This window comes from Bacillus rossius, chromosome 13, assembly GCF_032445375.1.
Source record: "Bacillus rossius redtenbacheri isolate Brsri chromosome 13, Brsri_v3, whole genome shotgun sequence".
Classification (NCBI taxonomy): Eukaryota; Metazoa; Arthropoda; class Insecta; order Phasmatodea; family Bacillidae; genus Bacillus; species Bacillus rossius.
Window position 1 is genome coordinate 22,721,092 of NC_086340.1, and position 22,686 is coordinate 22,743,777.

Consider the following 22,686-nt stretch of genomic DNA (forward strand, 5'->3'; position numbering starts at 1 on the left):
CAATATTGAACACGTATTTTTCAAAATTTTCCCGGGGGAGGATCCCCGGACCCCCCGCCTACCCCCCAGCCCCCCAGAAACGCCCTAGCCTTCTTCTGCCTGACCCCCCACCCCCCCCCCCCAGAGCAAAATCCTGGGCACGCAACTACCCTCGATTATGCATTAGTAGAGACCTGCAAAATTCGCGGATTCATTCGGTGATAGGCTAGAAGTCAAACACATATACCTCTTAGATAATTTTGCTATTGGCTTTACTGTTCATCTGGACGAATCTCAACCAGTTACAAACCCCTCAACCAAAAGAAGGATCGAATCACAGACGAACCAGCTGATACGACTTATAAGTCGGCAGCCGATGAACTTGCGTTATTTGCCCCGAGTGTACAGGGGTATGTGCAGTCTATCCTGAAGGCCGTCGAAACCCGCGAATTTTGCAGGTCTCTATGTATTAGATATCGCTCTGCCAGTCCGGCGGGCCCCCTCCAAATGCTGTACCAGGGGCACAGGTTAAGTCCCGTCTGCCTGTTGACTGTCCCACGTGACACACGCGGGGGTGTTGTCCCCCCAACTGGCGGTCCGCAGGTGCCGGAACAGGGACTTCGCCACCATCATCCCGCACCAGCCGGCGCGCTACCGCGAGCGCCACAACGAAGTGTTCCTGGACTTCGAGGCGTTCCTGCTGAGCACGATGCGCGAGCGTGCCACGCTGTGGATCCACTCGCAGATCAAGGCGTGCATGGACGCCGCCGACTGCCAGCCGGTACGGCGCATCCCGGGACAGCGAACAAGCACTGCCTGCATTGTTGGGACGCCGACCGTCAACCTGACTCGCAGGCCGTCACTCCAGGACAGGGGCGCAGCCAGGGTTTTTTTTTAGGGGTTCAACCCCCCCCCCCCCCTTCCCTTAGCACCAAATCTTTAATTAATTTCTTATTCATCACTCAAACAAATTTCATATTAAAATTAATAAAATTTTTACCATTACAATATTTAAATTTAAGTACCGAAAACTGCTAAAATAGCACTATTTTACACCTTAAAATCCAAATTTTCCCGGGGAAGCACCCCCGGACCCTCCACTTTAATACGGTGGGGGGGGGGGGGGGGCATACTTCTTAACACCCCTCATACACAAATCCTGGCTACGCCACTGCTCCAGGACGTGTCCAAAACCCAATCCCTGCCAGGCGACGAGAGAGAGAAAAAAAAACAATTGGTTGTCTGTAAAAGTCCGGTTCACGGACGACGGTTTAAAACGTGACGACGCCATAATTTAGAGACGTGCAAAATTCGCGGATTCATTTCGCGATAGGCTAGCTATCTTAAAACAACTATACCTTCGTGCCGCTTCTGCGATCGGCCTAAATTTCATCCGGGGGAACTGTGAGCCGATGGGGAAACACTAAACCAAGAAAGTGCCGAATTACGGACAGCCTAGTTGAGACGTCTCACGCGTCAGTGGCCAATGAACAGGTGTCATTTCCGCGAGTATTTAAAGGACTGTGGAGTCTATCCTAAAGGTCAATGAATCCACGAAATTTGCAGGTCTCTAATCATAATAAAACATTGATGAAATGATTGCATACTTTTTTATGAATAAAATTTTGAATCATTTTTTATTTTAAATAATAAAAGAATAAATACTTGAAAATTATACTCTGATTATATTACTCTTATAATCAGATTTTTTTTCAAAATGCAAAAATAATAATTAACCTTCATTGCCGAAATTTGTTGTTGTAATAAGCAATGAAAACCACATCAACTTTTCAATTCACTTTATAAACAGTCGACGGAAACAGTTCACGTGTAGATGACTTGTAATTAATTTTTTAAAAAAAAACTGGCGTTTAGCTATAAAGTTTAAATATAATTATGAACAAGTTTTCATATAAATAAATTGTAATCAAATATCTATCATCAATTATATGAATCACCATAATTTTTTAGTCAATTGTAACATAACCTATTATTACTGCACTCGCCGACAGATGCTACTTTTTTAATAATAAAAGAATAAATACTTGAAATTATACTAGTAATCAGATTCATTTTCTTACGTACATTTGACGTAGAAACACATTTATAAACAAAGTTTTAAGTTTTCACTTCTGTCGGTGCGGCGCAAGCGTACAATGAGCGTAACAGGACACAGCGTAACGGAACAATGTGCGTAACGGGACACTTTTTCGTACGTGCAGCCGGCGTTCATCGATTTATTAGACGTTGTCACGTCAAAAATCAACCGTTTTAATAAACTGTGCCCTGCGCGAGGCCAGTGCATTCTAGAGCGAACGTTCGGCAACCATCGACACACTTGCCACGCCTAATTATCCTACGGATGGCAGCACTATCGCCCGAATCAAATTGCGCGATTTTTTATTTCCTCAAGAACTTTTTAAAGTTGCGATTATTTGTTTTTATGACCATCAAAACGTACAAAATTTTATTCCAGAATAGTTACGCTATAATAAAGTTTCATTTGGCACTCCAACACGCTTGGTACGTCCAAAGAGGTTCATAAAAAATTACTGTATACAGGAGTTAATGGCGCCAGACGCGGGTCCGAAATCTGGACGAGATCAACGGAAAAGCGAGCTCTGCGCATGCGCATAATTTTGGCACCAGAACGGCAACGGACAGGACACCAAAATCGGATGCCGTGTTCTATCGTGCACTATGGATATTATTAGGGTGCAGGTTTAGCATATTAAACACCTAAGCCCTTATTTTTGTGTCTTGGAATACTTGCCAAGATGTTGAAATTCCTACGCCAGTACCCTACCCGTATTCCTAGTGCATGATAGGGACACGGCCAGTCCCTCATTTTTAGGGTACGGATTTTGGTGTCCTATCCGTTGCCCATCTGTTGCCCAAATTTCGAGCACGTGCGGCAGTTTCGTCCAGATGGCGAACCCGCGTCTGGCACCATTAACTCGTGTATAGTCACTTTTATGATCATCTGTTGAAGTACCAAGAGTGTTGATGTACCAAATGAAACTTTATATGATAGCGAATATATGTTGTATACTTAGATGGTCATAACAAGAAAATATGCGCAACTTAAAAAGAACTTGAGAAAATTAAGACTAACACCATAATTTAATTTGTGTCACGATGCTGCTATCTCTGGGATTTTTGCCGTAACAATAATTGTATCGATGGTTTAGAGACGTTCGCTGGAATGTGTCGAAAACCAGTTTATAGCCTCGCACAGGGAACCGTTTTATTAAAACGGTTGGCCATTTTGTTTCCTAGCTGGGATTCGGTTTTGAACACGTTCTGGAAAACGGTCCCAGAGTGAGGTTACGGTTCAACAAGGCAGTGCTTATTCGCTAACTTACCCGAACTTCTTGGAATAATGCCAAAAATTGCACACCAGTCCATTCCAAGGCCGCGTTCGTGCATGTTCGGTTTTTCCTTTCTCCGCGTTCTATTTTTTTGTGCAACGTCTTAGCTCTCGGTACACGGAATTTCGTAGGAGTAATTCCGTGAATTGAAACGGAAGTCGCGTGGAACGGAAATGAGTAACAACGGTTCTGCCATCTGTTGCGGATGGCGCGAATCAAAGTTCACGAAAGTCAAAGGGATTCTTCATAGTATTAACTGTTTTGATGAATTTTAACAAGATGGGCAGTGCTCTAATAAAATTCCTCGTCGAAAATCAGATCCAAAACCGGGGTTGAGTATTTTTTTTTTCAAGTCTTTTTCGCTTTTATCGGAGACGTTTCATTACATAGTTTAAAATTTCAGTAACGAGTTATAGCGGCAGGTGCGAAAACTAAAGTGTGTTTCGCGTCCAAAAATGTACCTGAAAACAGAATTTGCGTATATTTATCACTCTCGTCATTATTTTTAAGAATTCTACGTTACATCTCGTATCCGAGTTTCGTATTATAAGCTTATTTGGAAAATGAGAACACACGAATTTGCTCGTTACCAAGGTTAGATGTCGCACATCTCTGGTTTGTTCTGAAAGACTCTCTCATTTTTTTTGTGGGGTTTCATAAGCTCGACAAGAAATATTCCGTATTGTTTCCAAAAAACGTATCTCACATATGAGAAAGTAACCACAGCGATGTGTTGTGTTGCTTGGCCTAAAAATTTAGAAATTATTTCGTATAGTATGAGAACCATTTCTTGGCAATTGGGTGTCCTAAAAAAAAATGTCTGTAAAGTCGGTTTACGGACGATAGTTTAACGTGACAACGTCATAACAAAACATTGATGAAGTTATTGCATACTTTTATGAATAAAATTGAATTATTTTTCTTGAATTATCACTATTTTGTATGAATACAAAGAAGGAGTGAAATGAAATCTACAATTTAATTGATAAATTGACTTTTATTTGCACTCATTAATTCAAATATGTTTATTACTTTAACGAAGAGATTATTTTAACTATAACTTTCATACATGTTTGCTATTTAACTTCTTCCAATCTGTGTTATTCTGTTATGGATAGGACGATGACAGGAAAAGTAGGAAACGAATTGGAGTGTTTCAAGTTTTAACGTGCCGCGAAAAAAGTCAAATCGATGGTTGTTCCAATCGAGTGGGAAGAGAGATAAGATGCGGCGCAAGCGTACAATGAGCGTAACGGGACACCGCGTAACGGGACAATGTGCGTAACGGGACACTTTTTTTTTGTGCGTGCAGCCGGCGTTCATCGATTTATCAGACGTTGTCACGTCAAAAAAAAATTCGTTCGTAGAAAAAAAAAAAGAAGAAGTTGTTACCTGTGCAGCAGACGTGAGGATGGTTTCGCCATGGTCGCAGGAGTACTGCCTGGACCTGTTCGAGCCGGCGGGCCACGGCCGGAGGCGGCGGCGCCGTGAGGACACCGCCCCCGCCGCCCCCGCCGCCCCCGGCAACTCCTCCGGCGCGGCCGACGACGACGGCGACCCCACGCAGTTCGCCAAGTTCGCCGAGAACATCGAGTACACGGTGCTCATGCCCGGAGGTCAGTGGCGAGCCACATCCAGTAGACACATCCAGTAGGTGGTCGAACACTATCACACTATCAGTCAGTAGCCAAGAGGTATTTTTTTTGGTCGATATTAAAATAACTTTTTGAATATTACACGTACAAAATAATGCCCATGGACCAAATGTCCACAGACCACGAGGCCAGGTCATGTACAATGTCAGACGTATAGGCCAAACGTATCCATACCAAAAGATATAATTTTAGTCGATACTCAACCAACATTTTAAACAGGTCATGATAAATTCCAGGCGTTTAGACCAGGAATCTCCGAACCATGAGGTCAATCATGGACTGACTACAGCGGGAGCGGGAAGCGACGTGTCGGGAAATTCGTCGACCACAACAACTGTCGGTTCAAGGATGCGATCCTCTTTTATTTCTCAAGCGTACGACGAAATTCGCCATGAGATTTCCGGCATAAGTTGAAAACTGTCCGGTATGCGAAGTTTTTTGCGTAATTATGTAAACACTTTAAGCAAGACTTGATGTAAGTTTTTGGACATACGCTATTGCTAAGAACTTTTTCTTTTGAAGAAAAACTAAAAAATAAAAATAAATAAATAAATAAAATACCCAAAAAAGACAAAAAAACACAAAATTAAGCCAAAAAAAATTGCTGTTGTCAACAAAATATTCCGTAACAGGAAATATGGTCAACAAAAAAATGTACTAAGCTTGTTTCTGTTCTGGTAAAACTATTGTGTTCGTTTCGTCTTTTCGTTTTGTCGTGTTTTTGTCTCGTTTAAACTGTTGTGCTGAATTTTTTGGGTTCAATATTTCTGTGTCGTCATCATTTGTGGGTTTTTTTTTCGTTCTCTTAGTACATTTTTCTTTGTTTTTCTTTGTTTGTTGACCATATATCCTGTTACGGAATATTTTGTGGTGTTTATATCCTTGTTGACAACAGCAATTTTTTGCTTAATTTGGTGTTTTTTTTGTCTTTTTTGGGTATTTTATTTATTTATTTTTAGTTTTTCTTCAAAAGAAAAAGTGCTTAGCAATGACGTATGTCCAAAAACTTACATTAAGTCATGCACTCCCATTGCACAAATCTTTCAAAGATAACACTTTAAGCAAGGGCGAAATTGAGGCCCAAGGGTTTTGAGAGAAGGAATTACTGGCGCAATTCATCTCAACAAGGCGACCCAGGCCCATACGCATGCAATAAGCTGAGTAATTCACAATATTCAATAAGTTTTCTTTAAAACATAGTGTTGAATTTGTTGTTGTTATTATCATGATTATCCCCGGTTTCACATCCACAGTGAGGGACTTTTGAATTGCCGAAGGAAGGGAGGTATGACTTGAAGTATGGCTGCTGTGCGCATTGATACTTGGTATGTAGAAATAGTTACAGACTGTGTTTCCACTGAGGATGCTCTTGATATCAAGATGGCATCTCCAGTTTGTGTGCGAACGTCTTATTTTCTAAATAAGTGGCATGATTTTTGAAGTAAGTGCTGTTTTGAAATAAAATAGTAAACTTTTCTTAACAATTTCATTTTCACATGAAAGCGTGTACCTTAATCGACTTTTTCTACATAATATCCACCAATTTTAAGGCACTTATCGTATCGTACACCAGCCTTTTAATCCCATCCTCACAAACGTCTGCCGCCTCATTTAAAAACCACTGCACCAAGCAGCACGGTAAGAAACTCATCAGATAACGTCTGTTCTCTTTCATTTTTTCGTTTACTTTCTGCACCAAATCTTCAGAAACTACAGTAGTACCTCGTCAAGAATATTCGTGCGGCCATATTTAAAAGATCTAACCCATTTTCGTACCATTCCATCGGTCATATTGTATTCTTCATACACTTCGCCTTTAGCACTACGAAAACGAATCACAGCGCGCATGTCACAGTCGGATTCTTAATCGGCAGATACATTTTAAATACTCACATACAATCGTAAACACGGTCGAATGTTTCCGTAATGGCGTCTGTGGCTCGCCAGACGTTGTAGGCACACAACCCGCATGCGCGGAATGCTGAATGCAGCGCTGCAGCGGCCGAATTTCAAGACGGTACTTTCTTATAAAACACCCCTCTATTTTCGTGGTACTGGGGGATGTGGCTCGCTGAATCGGCTCAGACGGGTTTTTGGTATGGCCAGTACCGATACCTGTGCATAGATTGTTAATTGCATTAGCATATGGGCATGTTCTCCAAGCCTGAATTTTGGTGCAGTAATATGGCAATGCTATAAAACAGAAAGAACTTGCTTGAATATGCGATCGTCAGTTGTCTGCCGATCTACTTTTTAGATAGCAGTTACGAGATGAATGGAGGAACAGAGACATACATGCTACTTGAACACGTGTGCTACTTTGTAGGGCCTACTTCCGTGCTATCTGTTAACAGGACAGAATAAATTAACACCTACAGGGGCCTTTTTCCAAGTTTATCGTTACATCAATCAAGTCATCGCGACATCCATACAACTCGCTGGATGTAACGATGAACATAAGTAAAATACCTTGATGGGAATGCTACGGTCGCCTGGATAAGTTCTGACTCGAGGGGGAGTTTAACTTCACTGTGAAAACCTTGTGTGCAAAAAAATAAAATGTATATCCTACTTAAGAAATATAAATAAAATGCTTTGTTCATTTCAGTAGATTCGTGCCCTCTCGTTCAGAAACTATAGTTTTTAATGATTTTCGACATTATGAAGAGTTGAAAAAGCTGATCACAGGAAACTGTCCAGAAAGAACAATTACTTGGAATAAGCTCCCAGGCTGTCAGCTCAATATGGCTGCCTCACAGTGAGCGATTCACCCCTTCTGGTTAACCTCCCACCACGCCATTGACATCTTGAGCAGCATTTATCTGCCATTTTCGTCGGGCCAGAGGTTGTGGCCGTTGACGCGCGTTGTCGTTGCAGACTTCTACCACCGGGCGCCCGTGCTGGACGGCTCGTGCAGCACCTTCCTGGCCATCTCGTCGGTGCTGGGGTGCCTGCTGCTCGTGTCCACCTTCGTCATGTGCTACCTGGCGTCGCGACTGCACTCGGCGCTGGGCGGGCGCGCGCGCGCCAAGACCATCGACCAGGTGGTGCGCGATCACCACCGCAAGTACCTGGGCGACGGCGGCGGCGACACCGGTGGCTACACGGGCCGGAACACCGTGCAGTGAACGAGGCCTGGACTCTCCAGAGACTGGACATTCTTGAGGCCTTGACTCCGAAGCCTGGAATCTCCGAAGTCTGGACTATCAGAGGCCTGGACTCTATTGAGTCTTGGACTTTCTTGAGGCCAGATCTCTCCGAGGCGTAAACTCTTCGAGGCATGGACCCTCTGAAGCCTGAATTCACTGAGGCTTGGATTTCTTGAAGCCTGAACTCCAAGGTCTGGACTCTCCAAGGTCTGGACACTCCGAGGCATGGACTTTCAAAATCCAGGACTCTCTAAGGCTTGGACTTTATTGAGGCCTAGACACTCTGAGGCTTGGCTTCTCCGAGGCCGGGACTCTTCGAGGCTTTGACTCTAAGAGGCCTATACTCTCCAAAGCTTTGAATTTCCGATGCCAGGACTCTCAGAGGCCTAGACTCTCCGAGGCTTAAGACTCCTTGAGACCCAGACACTCTTGAAGCTGGGACTTTCTTGATGCCTAAATTTTCTTCATCCCTGGTCTCTCCAAGGCCTAGGCTATCCGAGGCTTTGACTCTCAGAGGCCTGGGCCTTCTTGGGACTTGGTCACTTCGAAGTGAGGACGCTTACTGCAGGGGGGCCAGAGATCTGCCCCCCGTCACGTGCACCGACCGTTCCATCTGTAGACCAACGATGAGACAGACCCCATTCATGGACTTGGAAATTGACAGGCGATGGCAAGCTGTGGCGACATTGAAATCACTTTCTATCACACCATCGCCATACTGTAAAACACCTAAAACATTGTTAAAATAGTGCCTCACTGCATCTGATGACATATCAAGAGTATTAATTCGGATTTCCATCTTTAAACATAGTCACTGCCACAAAACACCCTGCTTGAACCTGTTTTCACAGTGCAAACATTGCAATTCCTCCAATGTTTTGGGAGTTCTGCAGATCATCAGCAAGAGCTTCATGTAGTAACCATGTAGTAATGCATGCTCGGCCACACATGAAAAATATATATTTTTATAATTATTCAATATGAGTGTCAAACATGTGTTCCATATCGGAAACTGTTGGTACATTGCTGAAGCCATTAATTTCTTAGGCAAGAGACACTGTGCTAAACTCCACAGTCCTGGCCACATTCGATAGGAAGTAAACTGTTTACTGGCTGTCGCTCATGTTAGACTGCATCTTCACATTTCACAAACCCATTCGCTCGACCGATGTCCACATGATTCACATGTCAGATTACCACAGGTTCATTCACACAATACATAAGAACACACAGATGTTTTCAGGGCATCCTAATGGCAAGATCTCTGCTCATGTCTGAGTTAGCGGCCCCAGCTATGAATAACATGTTTTTGTAAAAAAAATGAAGTCTAAAACGTGTTTCACATTGGATGCATTTGGCACACTGCTGGAGATATACAATCTCTCAGTGTGGCTAGTGATTGAAATTTTTAGATTTGTTCATAAAAATTCGCACTGTGTAACTGTAGTTTTACACTGAATAATGTAAGCCAAATATCGTATCTATTGGTGTATCATTTGTAAACAAACACAATTTTTATAATTAATTATTTTAGTTTTTTTTAGCTAATGGTAAGCCAATGTTGGTCCCACGCAGAGAACGTATGAATTGGTCTGTATCATCGTTAGTCGATGGTTCCATCAAACATGCTAGAAACTGATACCTGACAGCTTGCGCATTTTCACGATAACCTCGGCAGAGTACCATGGAGGTAAGAAGCTAGGGAGTAGGTGTTGGCAATCTTTGCTACGTTAATAATTAAAGTCAAATATGAATGACCCTTCAACCTCCCTTCTCACCTGGATTGCAAAACAAAGTTGATGTGTAACATCTTAGCTCTCGGTATGTGAAATTTGGTAGGAGTAATTTGGTGAATGGAACGGAAATATGTTGCCCTCTGTGACGGATCGCGCGAATCGAAGTTCACAAACGCAAAGGGAAACTTTGTAGTATTAACTGTTTAATGAATTTTAACAAGATGGGTTGTATTTTAATAAAATTCCTTGCCGGGATTTAGTATTTTCTTCAGGCCTTTTTCTGTTTTATCGGAGTCGTTTCATTCAAATTTAATGATTCGATAGTCCACTTAGCATATCTGGCAAATAATTCTCGCAGCAGGTGCTAAATCTTAAGTCCGATTCGCGTCCAGAAATGTAGTTTAAAAAACGTATATTTATCACGGTCGGCATTATTTCAAAGAATTATACGTTAAATTTCTTGTTCGAGTTTCGTATTTAAGTGTATTTGCAACATGAGAACACTTGAATTTGCTCGGTACCGTGGTTAGAAGTTACACATCTCTGACGAATACTGAAAGACTCGCTCACATTTTTGTTGTAATCAAGTTTAACGCTAATTCCTTGCTGATGTGTTGTTAACACCTTTGTTAAAGGATACTTACTCCCTTCATGGTGGCATTTGTACGATTCTTCCTAGCGAGTTCCTTTCAACTCTATACAGCTACGGTTTGTTTTGATAACCAATTGCTAACCAGGATGATTTCTTCTTTATAACAGATACCTACATGTCCAGGGAGTATGGGTAGAAATCTGTCACCGACTATCCCGTCATCTGCCTAGTACTATTGAGGGAAATAATATAAAGTCGAAATCAGGATTCGATCTAGGGTTTAGCTTTTTACCAGTGCACCATCTCGGTCGGGCTACAACACTGCACTAGACATAAGCTGACTATACCAATACTATAGACATGGATATGTAACTTCCTCTTTCGTTAAAAAATATATTTTTTTAATACATGATGGAAGTCAGTAACAACTACATTTGGACCAGTGATGCTATCAGGAATCAACTAAACAAATAATTGTCTTTTCATGATGTCATACGAATAAAATTTTACAACGAAATAATAATTTAGGATGCTTATCTTTCAAATCTGAAGTAGCTTAAATGTTATTTTCAAACCAACACCCCAAACTTAAATTATGACAGTTTGTTCCTAATTGCATTAGATGACAAAAAAACACAGATTATTGCCAAAAGAATACTATTGCAATATCTCTCGCCACTCTCTTGCCAGCTTTGTCAGTATAGAGCTGTCCGGTACAGGTCTTAAGGGGGAGTAATGAGACCAGGCAGACGCCATCTTGTCTTCAGCATTATTTTTTTTGCCATAACAATTTTCTGTAGAACAGTTTCCCCCTGTGAAGTCACTGGCATTAAGAATTTCATTCATTTTCAGGAATGACTATAACTTTAATAGCACACTGTAAATTATTTCTGTAATTGGAACAGAAATATTAAAAATGTAAATTTACAGATAGTTGTAAATTTGTACATTTACATGAAAACAACTGTCTCACTTCAAAACTGTAGTAATACTGGGTCCGGATTCTTTTTGGGGAATTTATGCTTTGTGTGAATCCGTTATATCCAATATTTAAAGTTATTTGTAAACCGTTCCATGATTACCTTTTCAGTATTAACTGCGCACATAATTAGCACAAAAAACAAAATAAAGTCAAACTGTTTAATATTCTATACCCTTTCCTTGGTTTTAAATTATTATATTTGAATGAAACATGAATTTAAATAGGCTATAAAATAAAGCGCCAATTTTCGTAAGAAATACTCAGTATTATCTCGAAAAACGTATATCATACTAAGTTACCATATCTTTCTAGTATTACAATATTGGCAACTGGTTTCCAAAGGAATCATTTGTAAAAGTCCATAAAAAAATTTCTGTTGATTGTCAATAGACACCATTTTATAGGCTTTGAAAATCTCTTTCTGTGAGATCTCTTTCTAAACAAAGCCAGTTTTTTTTTTTTTGCAAATATTAAACGTTAAAAAATTGTCATGGCATTAAAACTGTTGGAACCAGTATGGTGTCTTCCGGTTCCTATATCTCCCTTCCATTCGGTTACACGTAGTGATGAGGAAATAATGATGCTTCAAGTGATAGTTACCTTCGTGAAGTGTACAGTGACGATTCTCTCACGAGAGAGAATGTTCGCACTTTGGGGTAACTGTGTTTTTTTTTTCTCTGCAAGTGGCATTTTTGGTGCAAGTTTGATTTGTAATTAGTAACCAGGGCTTTGGGACTTCCGTAGTTGTGCAAACACGCTTTGAATTCTTGAAACGAACTTCGCAAAAAAAAAAATAATATTGATCATATTGATTAATTTAAAAAGAGCCGAAAGCTAAATGAGGTAACATACTGATTTAAATAATTGTTTTGGCCATACACCATCGCTGGTTTGTACTCTATGTCAGAGAGAAAACCCTAAGAACTGACAAAGAAAGATGAATACACAAGCACACGCATAACAAGCCATAATCAGCCGATGTTAAACGCAAAGACAGCACGAAGAACTCCGCGGGAGGACACAGTCAGAACAAAATCACAGCACAGACGAACACAATGGAATGATAACGACGAGAAAGTTACAACAAAAGCAGTTAAGTACAGATAAACAACAAATTTGGTCAAAACAGCGTCAAACAGAGGAACACAGCGATGATAATGAACAGATAATCTTGACAATACACCGTAAATACAGCGACGCACATGTGAACCAAGCGATGAATATAAAAAGGTATTCTAATAACACAACGGCGGTACAGATGAACACAGAAGATTTACCAAGAAAAAAAAACACTCGCAACGTTTCGGGAACTGAGATCTATTCCTGTAGTCAGTCACAAACAGGAGTGTTTGTGAATTTATCTTTCTTTGTCCGTTTTTAGGGTTTTATCTGACGTACAGTGAAAACTACCGATGGCGTATGTCCAGAATAAAGATTTAAATCAAACTTCCCGATTGCACAATTCATTCAAAGAGCTTATAAATGTCAAATAAAACATGCAGTGCCGAAAGTTTTGTGTATGTTTAAGCATTTACATACTCTACAAATTTTTTTCATAAACTATTGATCAGTGAAAAATTTACCCTAATTTGAATATACCATATTGGTAAGATTAAAAAACTCAGGAATTTTTTCCTAATGCTGACGTTAAATAACAAATTATCAATACATAGAGATACTTCTCCTCTATGCAATTATTTTGTGATTGTATTGCAGAGGTACTAAGTGGTACATTGGTAATAAAATGGCCTTGGGGAGGTGTAGGTTGTGTTTCTTCAGTGATATTAGCCACAGGACATGGCACTTCACAACGGTAGACAAAACGCATGTTTCTATACAGAAGTGAAATGAAGGATATTTAGTTTCAAAAATATCACACACGGATATTTTGAAGAAGTGAAATAATAGTTTTCAAGAATTGATTCAGAAGAAAAGTGTTGATTTGTAAAATGTTAATTTATTTTATTTTCTGTAAAAAGTTAGCATATCAATAAACTAGTTTGTTACAACTATCTCGCATGTAATTTAATGTCCTCACTCTTATGTACACTCCTTTAAATTAAAAATTGTTTCATATTGCTGATTCGACAAAAAAAAACTAAGTATTTAAACGAGTTAAATATTGAAAGAATTGACATATTTGTGGACTGCATTTTTGATATTTTAATGTGTTTTTAACTATCATGTGCATTCATAATTGTGTAAATCTTTGTAACTCCCACCCCTTTTTGCCTCACGATTTAATACAAAAATTTATTTTATAAATTTATATATAAATAAAGGTCAGCACAACTTATTAAATGAACGAATTTGCATGTGCATGTATATACATAAATAATAACCACACGATCAAAATACTGCTGAACATATCCAAGTGGCGTCTATTTAAAAAAAATTAAGAATACGCTGTCAACGACTGAGTAGCCATGATACATGATTAGAGACCGGAAAAATTCGCGGATTCATTTCGTGATAGACTAGAATCCTAAAACGTTTGCCTTTTTACTGCATCAGTGATTGGGCCACAGTTTATCTGAATGACACTTGGCCAATTAAGAACCTTAAACAAAAGAAGTATCGAATCACTAGCGTCCCAGTTAACAGGTGTCACGAGTCAGTAGCCAATGAGCAAATGTAATTTTCCCACGTGCATAGAGGATCATGGAGTATATCCTACAGGTCATTGAACTCGCGAATTTTTCCGGTCTCTATACATGATTTGTTTTACTGTGTTTTTAGAAGCGTGAAAATGGCTAAAACGCGTGTTTTCAGAATAAATTTTGGGCATTAAACACACAGTACAAACTCAATCAAATTAAAAAATCAAATAAATACTCGATATCCAATATTTAAATTATCACGTATATAAAATTAATTATTTGATTTAGTAAATTAACAGATATACTTTAAGTAATAATGAAAATAATTAAAAATGCTAAAGTTTATTTTAATTAATTTTAATTATGTATCAAATAATAATATTATAATTTATAAATTTACAATGAAAATACATATACCATCGGGAACACAAATCCACTTAAATAAATACACTTGAAAAAGTTATAAACACATTTTCTATCACTAATATTCACAATAAATAAATGTTTTTAGTTATACGGACCAGTATTCAATATCAGTCACTAAAGTAAAAGATTGTAAGCACATAATTATTGTTATTACTATGTAGCATTTATTTTGTATATTTGTTTGTTTTTTTTTCATCCTGAGGAAAAGTCGTTTCATGATGCGCGCGTATCGTAGCAATTCACTCTCATCATTTTTTTATAACGTGCCTTAAGAAGTATAACTTCAAAAATTTCAAAGATATTATTGCCCCATGAAATTACGCGAATTCGACAGAGTTTTATCGTTAGCTTATTTTAAATTACCCGAGTATAGTTCATTAGGAAAGGATTTTTTAAATTCTTCAGAAAATTTAAGTTCTGGCTTAGCTCAAAAATGTTGTTTCAAAAAAAGAGTTAAATTTTAAATGTTTTTTTGGTTCAGCCCCCCAAACGTCCTTTTCTCCGGGGGTTAATCCTTCCCCCATCCAAAACCCCTGGTAAATTCTACTCTTGGTAAGATATTACGACCCTCGAAAGTAAATGTATAGGGTCCTCGAAAGTAAATGTGCAGGGCCCACACAAGGTCTAGGCCAACCCTGTGTGTTCACGCCCCAAAAAATCGTCACTTCCCCGAATGTTTATTTTGAATATATATATACACACACTAGATAATGCCCGGCATGCGTTGCAATGCCTCAATCAATTTTTTTTTGTAATTTTTTAAACGTATACTAAGCATCTCTCTTTATCTCTCTAATTCTCTATCTCTCTAATTCTCTATCTCTCTAATTCTATATCTCTCTATGTATATCTCTATAACTCTCTCTATCTTTCTATTTATATCTCTATCTCTATATATCTTTCTACATAAATATCTCTATATATCTTTCTAGCGGACCCGACAGACATTGTCCTGCCCAAATGTACATATGGCGGTAAGTATTTCTACGCTGGACATTTTGTATCTTCTCATTATACATACCCCTCCTCTTGGGCACGCCACTGCCGTTACCAAAAACCTTTCCCATATTTACGCAGAAGGCAACAACAATGCAAAAGCCCGTTGCCATGGAGGCTAATTATCAACAATGCTTAGTTTTTTTGCTTTTAAAGCGTGTTTTTTTTTAGTTTTTCTTAACTCAGAATCGAGATAAAATATCCAATTTGAACTCACACACTAAATTTCATCAAAATCGCGTACAAACAGACAGACAGAAAAAGTACTGTTTTACTATAGTAAGATAGATAGATTATTCTTACATGTTCGCATCCATGCAGTATATGAAAAATCAGCATGCATAGCCCCACACCTATAACTATACGTATCTGCTGCCCACGACTTTTTCCGCATGAAATTTTGTATTATATTGCACCATTTAGAAATTTAAACATTATAACATAACAGTTGATACAGTTGTAGTAGTTTTCTTATGTTCACAAATGATAATTTTTCTCACCTCTATTTCAGTCTTTGCAATAAAAATATGTTACTACCTAAATTTTGAGTAAATATGTTTCTACTTTCAAATGTTATGACGGGAAGACACTTCATAAAATGTCTTTGTAAACCACATTTACTGTTTTTTCCGTCTCGAGCTAGAATGTAAAGATTGTCTGCATTACTGACCCGCGAGCAAGCTACATACATTTCAGAGAGAGAGAGAGAGTGAGAGAAAGACACCTATTGAATGTCTATCTAACTAATTTTTTTATGAGAGCATATTTTCATTAAATAAATCATGAAATCATTCATCGATACAAGCTGTTTATTTAATTAAGCGGACGGGTTCGCTCCAAGGAGAAAATTGACGCGGCGAGACCTCGTGGACATAGAGAAATGACACACACTCACTATTTGTGTGGCTATGAAACATGATTTTTTTCTGCAATTTAAATTGTAATATACAAAAAGGGTATTGAAAATTGAAACAAATATGGCGACACTATAAACTGTCAGGATCTTTATTTTTTTCTTACTCTCTACTTAGTTCCTTACAATAGTAAAACTTAATGGCTTCTAATAATGCGTTGCAATTTTTGCTTTTAAAGTGTGTTTTTTTAGTTTTTATTAACTCAGAATCGAGATAAAATATCCAATTGTGAATCTAAACCATCCTCACTATTTGTGTGGCTATGAAACATGATTTTTTTCTGCAATTTAAATTGTAATATACAAAAAGGGTATTGAAAATTGAAACAAATATGGCGACGCTATAAACTGTCAGGATCTTTATTTTTTTCTTACTCTCTACTTAGTTCCTTACAATAGCAAAACTTAATGGCTTCTAATAATGCGTTGCAATTTTTGCTTTTAAAGCGTGTTTTTTTTTTTTTTTAGTTTTTCTTAACTCAGAATCGAGATAGAATATCCAATTGTGAATCTAAACCATCCTGGAATCCCCGTGAACTCACACACAAAATTTCATCAAAATCGGTCCAGCCGTCTAGGAGGAGTTCAGTGACATACACACGCACACAAGAAAAAAAAAAAAATATATATATATATATATAAAATTGTAGCGAGTGTTGAACTCCACATCTCACCAACACTCAGCTGGTCTGTTATAGACTGGGTTGGTTGTCGTAAGATGACTTTCAGACGGGAAGGGTGTATCGCTGCAATCTCGTGGGGACAAGCGCGTGTTTAAATGATCCGACTCATCCGTCCATCACCCTTCCGTCACCCGTCCGTCAATCACGTTACATTCAGCCAGTCAGATGAACCGAAGAAATTCCATCCGTCCATCCGTCAAATGTTTATTGGTTAAGCTGCTTCCATATTATGTTCTTAACTTGTCTATGAACACATTTTGAGTTTGATATCTGACAAAAAAAAAACAATCCGAGACACAAAAGTAATTACTAATGTACGATAATTTGAAAATATATTTAAACAGATCTTTTAGAGTTTGTTTAATCATTTGTAAGTAGAAATGATGGTCCAACTGGTAAACGTTTGCGAGAGAAATGTCTTAAAAAAATTAGCCTTAATAGTTGTTGGCAGCATCCGAGTATAAAAATGTTATTATGATGGACGTTTGGATCATTGTGAATCGCTCGGCTTGTTGACGGACGGGCGGAAGATAGACGGACGCGACGGATAATAAATTGTAAATCCAGCTTTTCTGTCTGCAAAAAAAAAGTTTCACTTGAAAATATTCAATAATTCACTTCACCTAAGAAATTAAACAGTAAAGTACATGCTTAATGTTCGCGATTGTAACGAACACGGCAACGAAAAATCTGCATAGAGATTTGCAATTATCTTACTCTGTTTTTCTCGTTGTCCTTTACACCCGACAAACCACTATTCAAACCCCGCAACATCCGTTACCAATACTCAACTTTCGTAACCGTTTGATGTCATCGCACAAATTACCCTACCGGCTGCAAAAAAGGTTTCACTTCAAAAAGAATTCTTCCACGTGATATTTAAAATTTAAAATTTGCATTAACGCGGTATATATATACATTAATTACTAGCTGAAGTACCCGGCGTTTTCCGGGCTGAACACATCATGGGGTATATAAAAAAAAGGCATATTTACTTAACATAATAATTTTATCACCAAAAGTACAGCAGAACTTCCCTCTCCCTCACGACGCCGCTGTGAGGCGGGTGGACTAATCACGCGGCGCAATGGCTCCCGTGTCAAGACTTGCCGCAAGATTTACGAATAATGTTCTGTGCTTTTACAAAAGATTCCTTTGGAAACTATTTACCAATATAAGGTTTGCAACACTACAAGAAATATATTGTGATTTTGTACAACACATATGGTATGGTTGTTCTTGCTTATCTTAAATAAGCTTTTCGAGACAATACTAAGTATTTCTTACGAAAATTTGACCATAATTTTTATTTTTACTTATCATTCATTTAAGCATGATTATTTTTAAAACCATGAAAAATTTAATCGAATATTCAACTAATTTTCATTTTTGGTGTGCTTATTAATGTGCTCAGTTAATAATATAAAGCTATTCGCGGAACGGTTTAAACGGTTTAGAAATAAATTTTAAGTATTTAATCCGAACCCAGTATTTACGCGAACACTATTTTGTGGCAATACAGTAGTTGTTTTCTTGTAAATGTACAAATTTACGAATATCTGAAAAATTTACAGTGTACTAGTTAGTAATTTGTTTACTTTACGGCACGAGACTATAACCGTAACTTTTTTTTCCCCTCTTATATCGTGATGTGAACTTGCCGAGAGAGAAAAAACAAATCCAGTTGAGAGATACAGAAGAGGAGAGAGAGAGGGGGGGAGAGGAAGAAGTGGGAGAGATAGAAAGAGAGAAAGAGGAAGAAGGGGGAGAGATAGAAAGAGAAAGAGGAAGAAGAGGGAGAGAGATAGAGAGAGAAGTAAGAGGGGGAGAGAGAGGAAGAAGAGGGAGATAGAGAGAGGAAGAAGGGGGAGATAGAGAGAGGGAACATAACGGGGAGGGAAACAAGGCCGGCGCCTCTGTTGCGAGGCCCCGCCAGGGCGTGGCCTCCGGACATAAAAAAAAAAGGCCTCGCAGCCACGCTAATGTCACGTGCCAGCCAGACCACACTTCCCCGGCGATACGACCCCCCTTGCCAGCAAACCTCTCCCCGCCAGAACACCTCACTCTCACCAATGGAGGAAAAAAAAACAACTAAACCTCGCAATTCATTTGAAAGAATCTCATGGACATACGGCTCCGTTGTCCAAGGTGGTTGTTCTTTTTTTTTCTCCTCGCTGTGTTTACAGTTTTTTTTAGCAACTGTTCTTATACGTCAACCAAGGCAAAGACAAAACACTTGACGCACTGAGAAACACAGCAGCCTAAAATAATAATCATAATTTCGAGGTTGTTACGCAAAAAAAATTAGAGGGTTATTATTAGAGCCATGTATTTTTCACGAAAAAAAAAATCGGATCGCTCATTAGACTAAAAAATGGAGGTATTCCCATGTTAGCGATTGTTCCATTGTAATTTGCGAACGTCTGCAAGAGAACCCATTGGCCCTATTTTGGCCGGGCCATTCAGGACGCGTTTGCTTCATCACTGGATGGCTGTGATTGGTGTGCTGAAAACATACATGTACTACCAGCCAACCACGAGACACAGACAATGCTACAAAGTTCTAACACACAGCTGATCTGGAAATCCTGTCGCCAAAAATACATGGCCTTAGTTATTAGTTGAACAAAAGAAAAAAGTTTTTTTAACTGTCTCGTGGTTTACTCTGAAACATGTAAGTATATGGAAAACCTGAAATACAGTAATCAATCATATAAAAACATAATTAATACAACTGTTAATTTAACTGACCCAACTCAATACACGTCAATACATACAAATGAAAAAGAACCAAGTGATGATAAAAAAAAGATGTACCTTTGGAATATCTCAAAACAGCAAGCTAACCTGTTATCAACTTATTCGGACTAGACCATCCTTGAAAGTTGATTTTCGGAAATTTCCTCTTCTCAGTTGATGGCCTATGTAATATAAGGAAAATCCCAGCCGAGTTTCAAATTTTGATCTTTAACGGCCCCGCGAACCCCTTTGGGGAATGATTTGTGTATGTATGTATGTATGTATGTATGTATGTATGTATGTATATACACACATACACGCACACACACATGTTTCTTCATATAACATTTATCAACCCTTTTCAACCTCTTTAGTGACGGGATTTCAAAACATCCCTCTTTAGCGTACCTCTAGGGCCTCAAGGAATATTTCCTTCCAATTTCAAATATCTAGACCCACTGGTTAAGGCTGTGCGTTGTCTCTGTCTGTCAGTCAGTCACGGTACTGTTATATAGGTATAAGTTTGAAAACAAATAGGAATATCGCAGCACCAGATAACAAAGTATTCGGATTCATCTCTGCAGGGGGGAGGGGGGGGGGGAGAGATTCTGTGGTGAGACAGTCTCTTCGTTGTCAGCCCACCGTGCTGTAACATTTTTTTTCTGGCTAAATGTCTCTGTGCTGTATAGGCATGTAACGTTTGACGTCAGCATATATTGGCTCGTTCTACTTGTGTCTACGTAGTGATATTTTGCTGTCCATTTTTAAAGATTTGCAACAGCAACCAGTGTTTATGAAATTGTTTTAAATCAATATATTCCACATTGCAAGAATCATTCTAAGAAAACTTTACAAGCCAGTGTATGTTACTTCTATTTCGACAATAGGTATTTTATTTTAACTTAATTTTCAACTTTATAAGACGCTAAAATTGTCATTACTTTTAAATGTCCATTTAAATAAAAATGTACATGTTCGTTCGTTTAAAATCTTAAATCTTCGTAAGTTCTTCACCGATTGCTTTGAAATTTTGACACACGTTGCATTCGAATACACGCGTGTTTTTATGTACCTATGTTACACCTGTGAAGGTAAAAAAATACTAATTATAGACAGGTAAAAACATAGATTTTTTATATTTTCATTGCTACAGAGTAACATATATATAGAGATATAGAGGTATATAGATGTAGATACATAGAGTAGAGAGCAATAGAGGTATATATGGAGATATGGAGAGATATTGAGATATACATAAAGAGCTAGAGAGACAGAGAATTAGAGAGAGAGAGAAATGCTTTGATTGTATGTAAATGTACTTCAAACAAATAACAAAAAAAAAAAAAAAAAAACGATTGAGTCATCGCAACGCATGCGAGGCATTATATAGTTGAGAAATTAAAAAAAAACTTTATAAGAAGATAGCATGGCGTGTATATATAGCGATATGCGTGCGTGATCAAAGAATCTCATTTAGTGATCGAAAAGTTTAGTCAAATTTGCGTGAATTAGATATGTACTGTGAGAAATACCACGAAGACAGGCGACTTACAACACTGGTATGCTTATTTTCGATCCCCATTGTGGTATTAGATAAATAAAATTGTTACCAAGCCCCATAAAAATTAGGACTACTACTCCACATGCTATCAATACAATGTCTGGTTTTTCCCCACATAGATGGGAAACACATTTTGACTTACTATAGAAGTACAAGAATTATAGACGTTATATATTAATAACATACATCAATTATTGACTTACTTTGCGTTTATCGTGTTCTACGAGCATGTGAAAGCCGCTTTCAGGTTTGTCAAGTTAGTGATTTCGTTTATGGACTGCACCGAGTGACCACTCTGTACTTCGTGCTTTATTTACTCTTTAACTCGGCCGACTTCACCCCCTCGATCATGCTGCAACACCGCAGGACAGCTGCAAACACATACGAGAAGGAATTCTTTAACTCAGCGGTTCCCAAACAGTGGGTCGCGACCCACTAGTGGGTCGCGGAAGGGTTACAGGTGGGTCGCGACTCGATCCTAAAACTATCAGAAACCATCGAATAAACCACCAGAAAATATTAGAAAAATCGAAACAAATCAAATTGTGCTACAAAGTGCTTATATTTTGTCAACCATTTTCAAATCAGAACACAACTGTTTATCAATAACCAAATGGTATCTTTAAAAAAAAAACATATATATTTGCAATATTTGATGGTAAATTATATATACATAAGGAAGGGATGCGATACAAATAAGGTTTTCTACTTTACCATGGACCGATAGACAGTGAAGGTATTTCTATAAGGAAAGGTGGGTCACCAGCTGAAAAAGATTGGGAACCACTGCTCTAACTGATACACGCAGGTTTTCGAAACCAAAGCCAGACTGTAACTCACGTTATCTTACCGCAATCAACTATAAAGGCTGGTCCACACGCAACGTTTTCAGCCACGATTTACCTGCGCAGGTCACATCGTTGTAGACAAGACGTAGCGTGCAGACAGGAAAACTGCGCAGTTTTGTGAACTGCGCGGAGACGGAACACGGAAAAGGAAAACTGTGGCCAAGAGCATTTATGTCCGCGCAGTTTAGTCGACCTGCACAGACTTGTCGTAGCGTGTGGACACTTCCTCCGTCTTCTCCGTACACGGGGCTCAGTTCTCCCTCGGTATTTGTGCCGGAACAGTGTAATCTGTTCAACGATGACCGATTTGCGACAGTGTTCACGTGAATTTCTAGTAGAGTTCATTTGGCTGTACAAGTCCTTTCCGTGTTTGTGGCAGGTCAAATCAACAGAATATAGCGATAGGGACAAAAAAAAGCCAAGCGTATGAAGCACCTGTGCAAAAATACAAAGAGG

General features: G+C 38.7%; 1 protein-coding gene across 1 annotated transcript in view; it reads left to right on the forward strand.

The window, feature by feature from the left end:
- The window catches only part of LOC134538366 (uncharacterized), a 61,347-nt gene extending 47,871 nt beyond the window's left edge, over window positions 1-13,476 (forward strand). The window contains exons 7-9 of the mRNA XM_063379629.1: window positions 583-760; window positions 4,783-4,966; window positions 7,883-13,476. Of these exons, the coding sequence (XP_063235699.1) occupies window positions 583-760; window positions 4,783-4,966; window positions 7,883-8,133 (613 nt within the window). The 3' untranslated portion in view covers window positions 8,134-13,476. The remainder of the gene's footprint in view (window positions 1-582; window positions 761-4,782; window positions 4,967-7,882) is intronic.
- The last annotated feature ends 9,210 nt before the right edge of the window (window positions 13,477-22,686 follow it).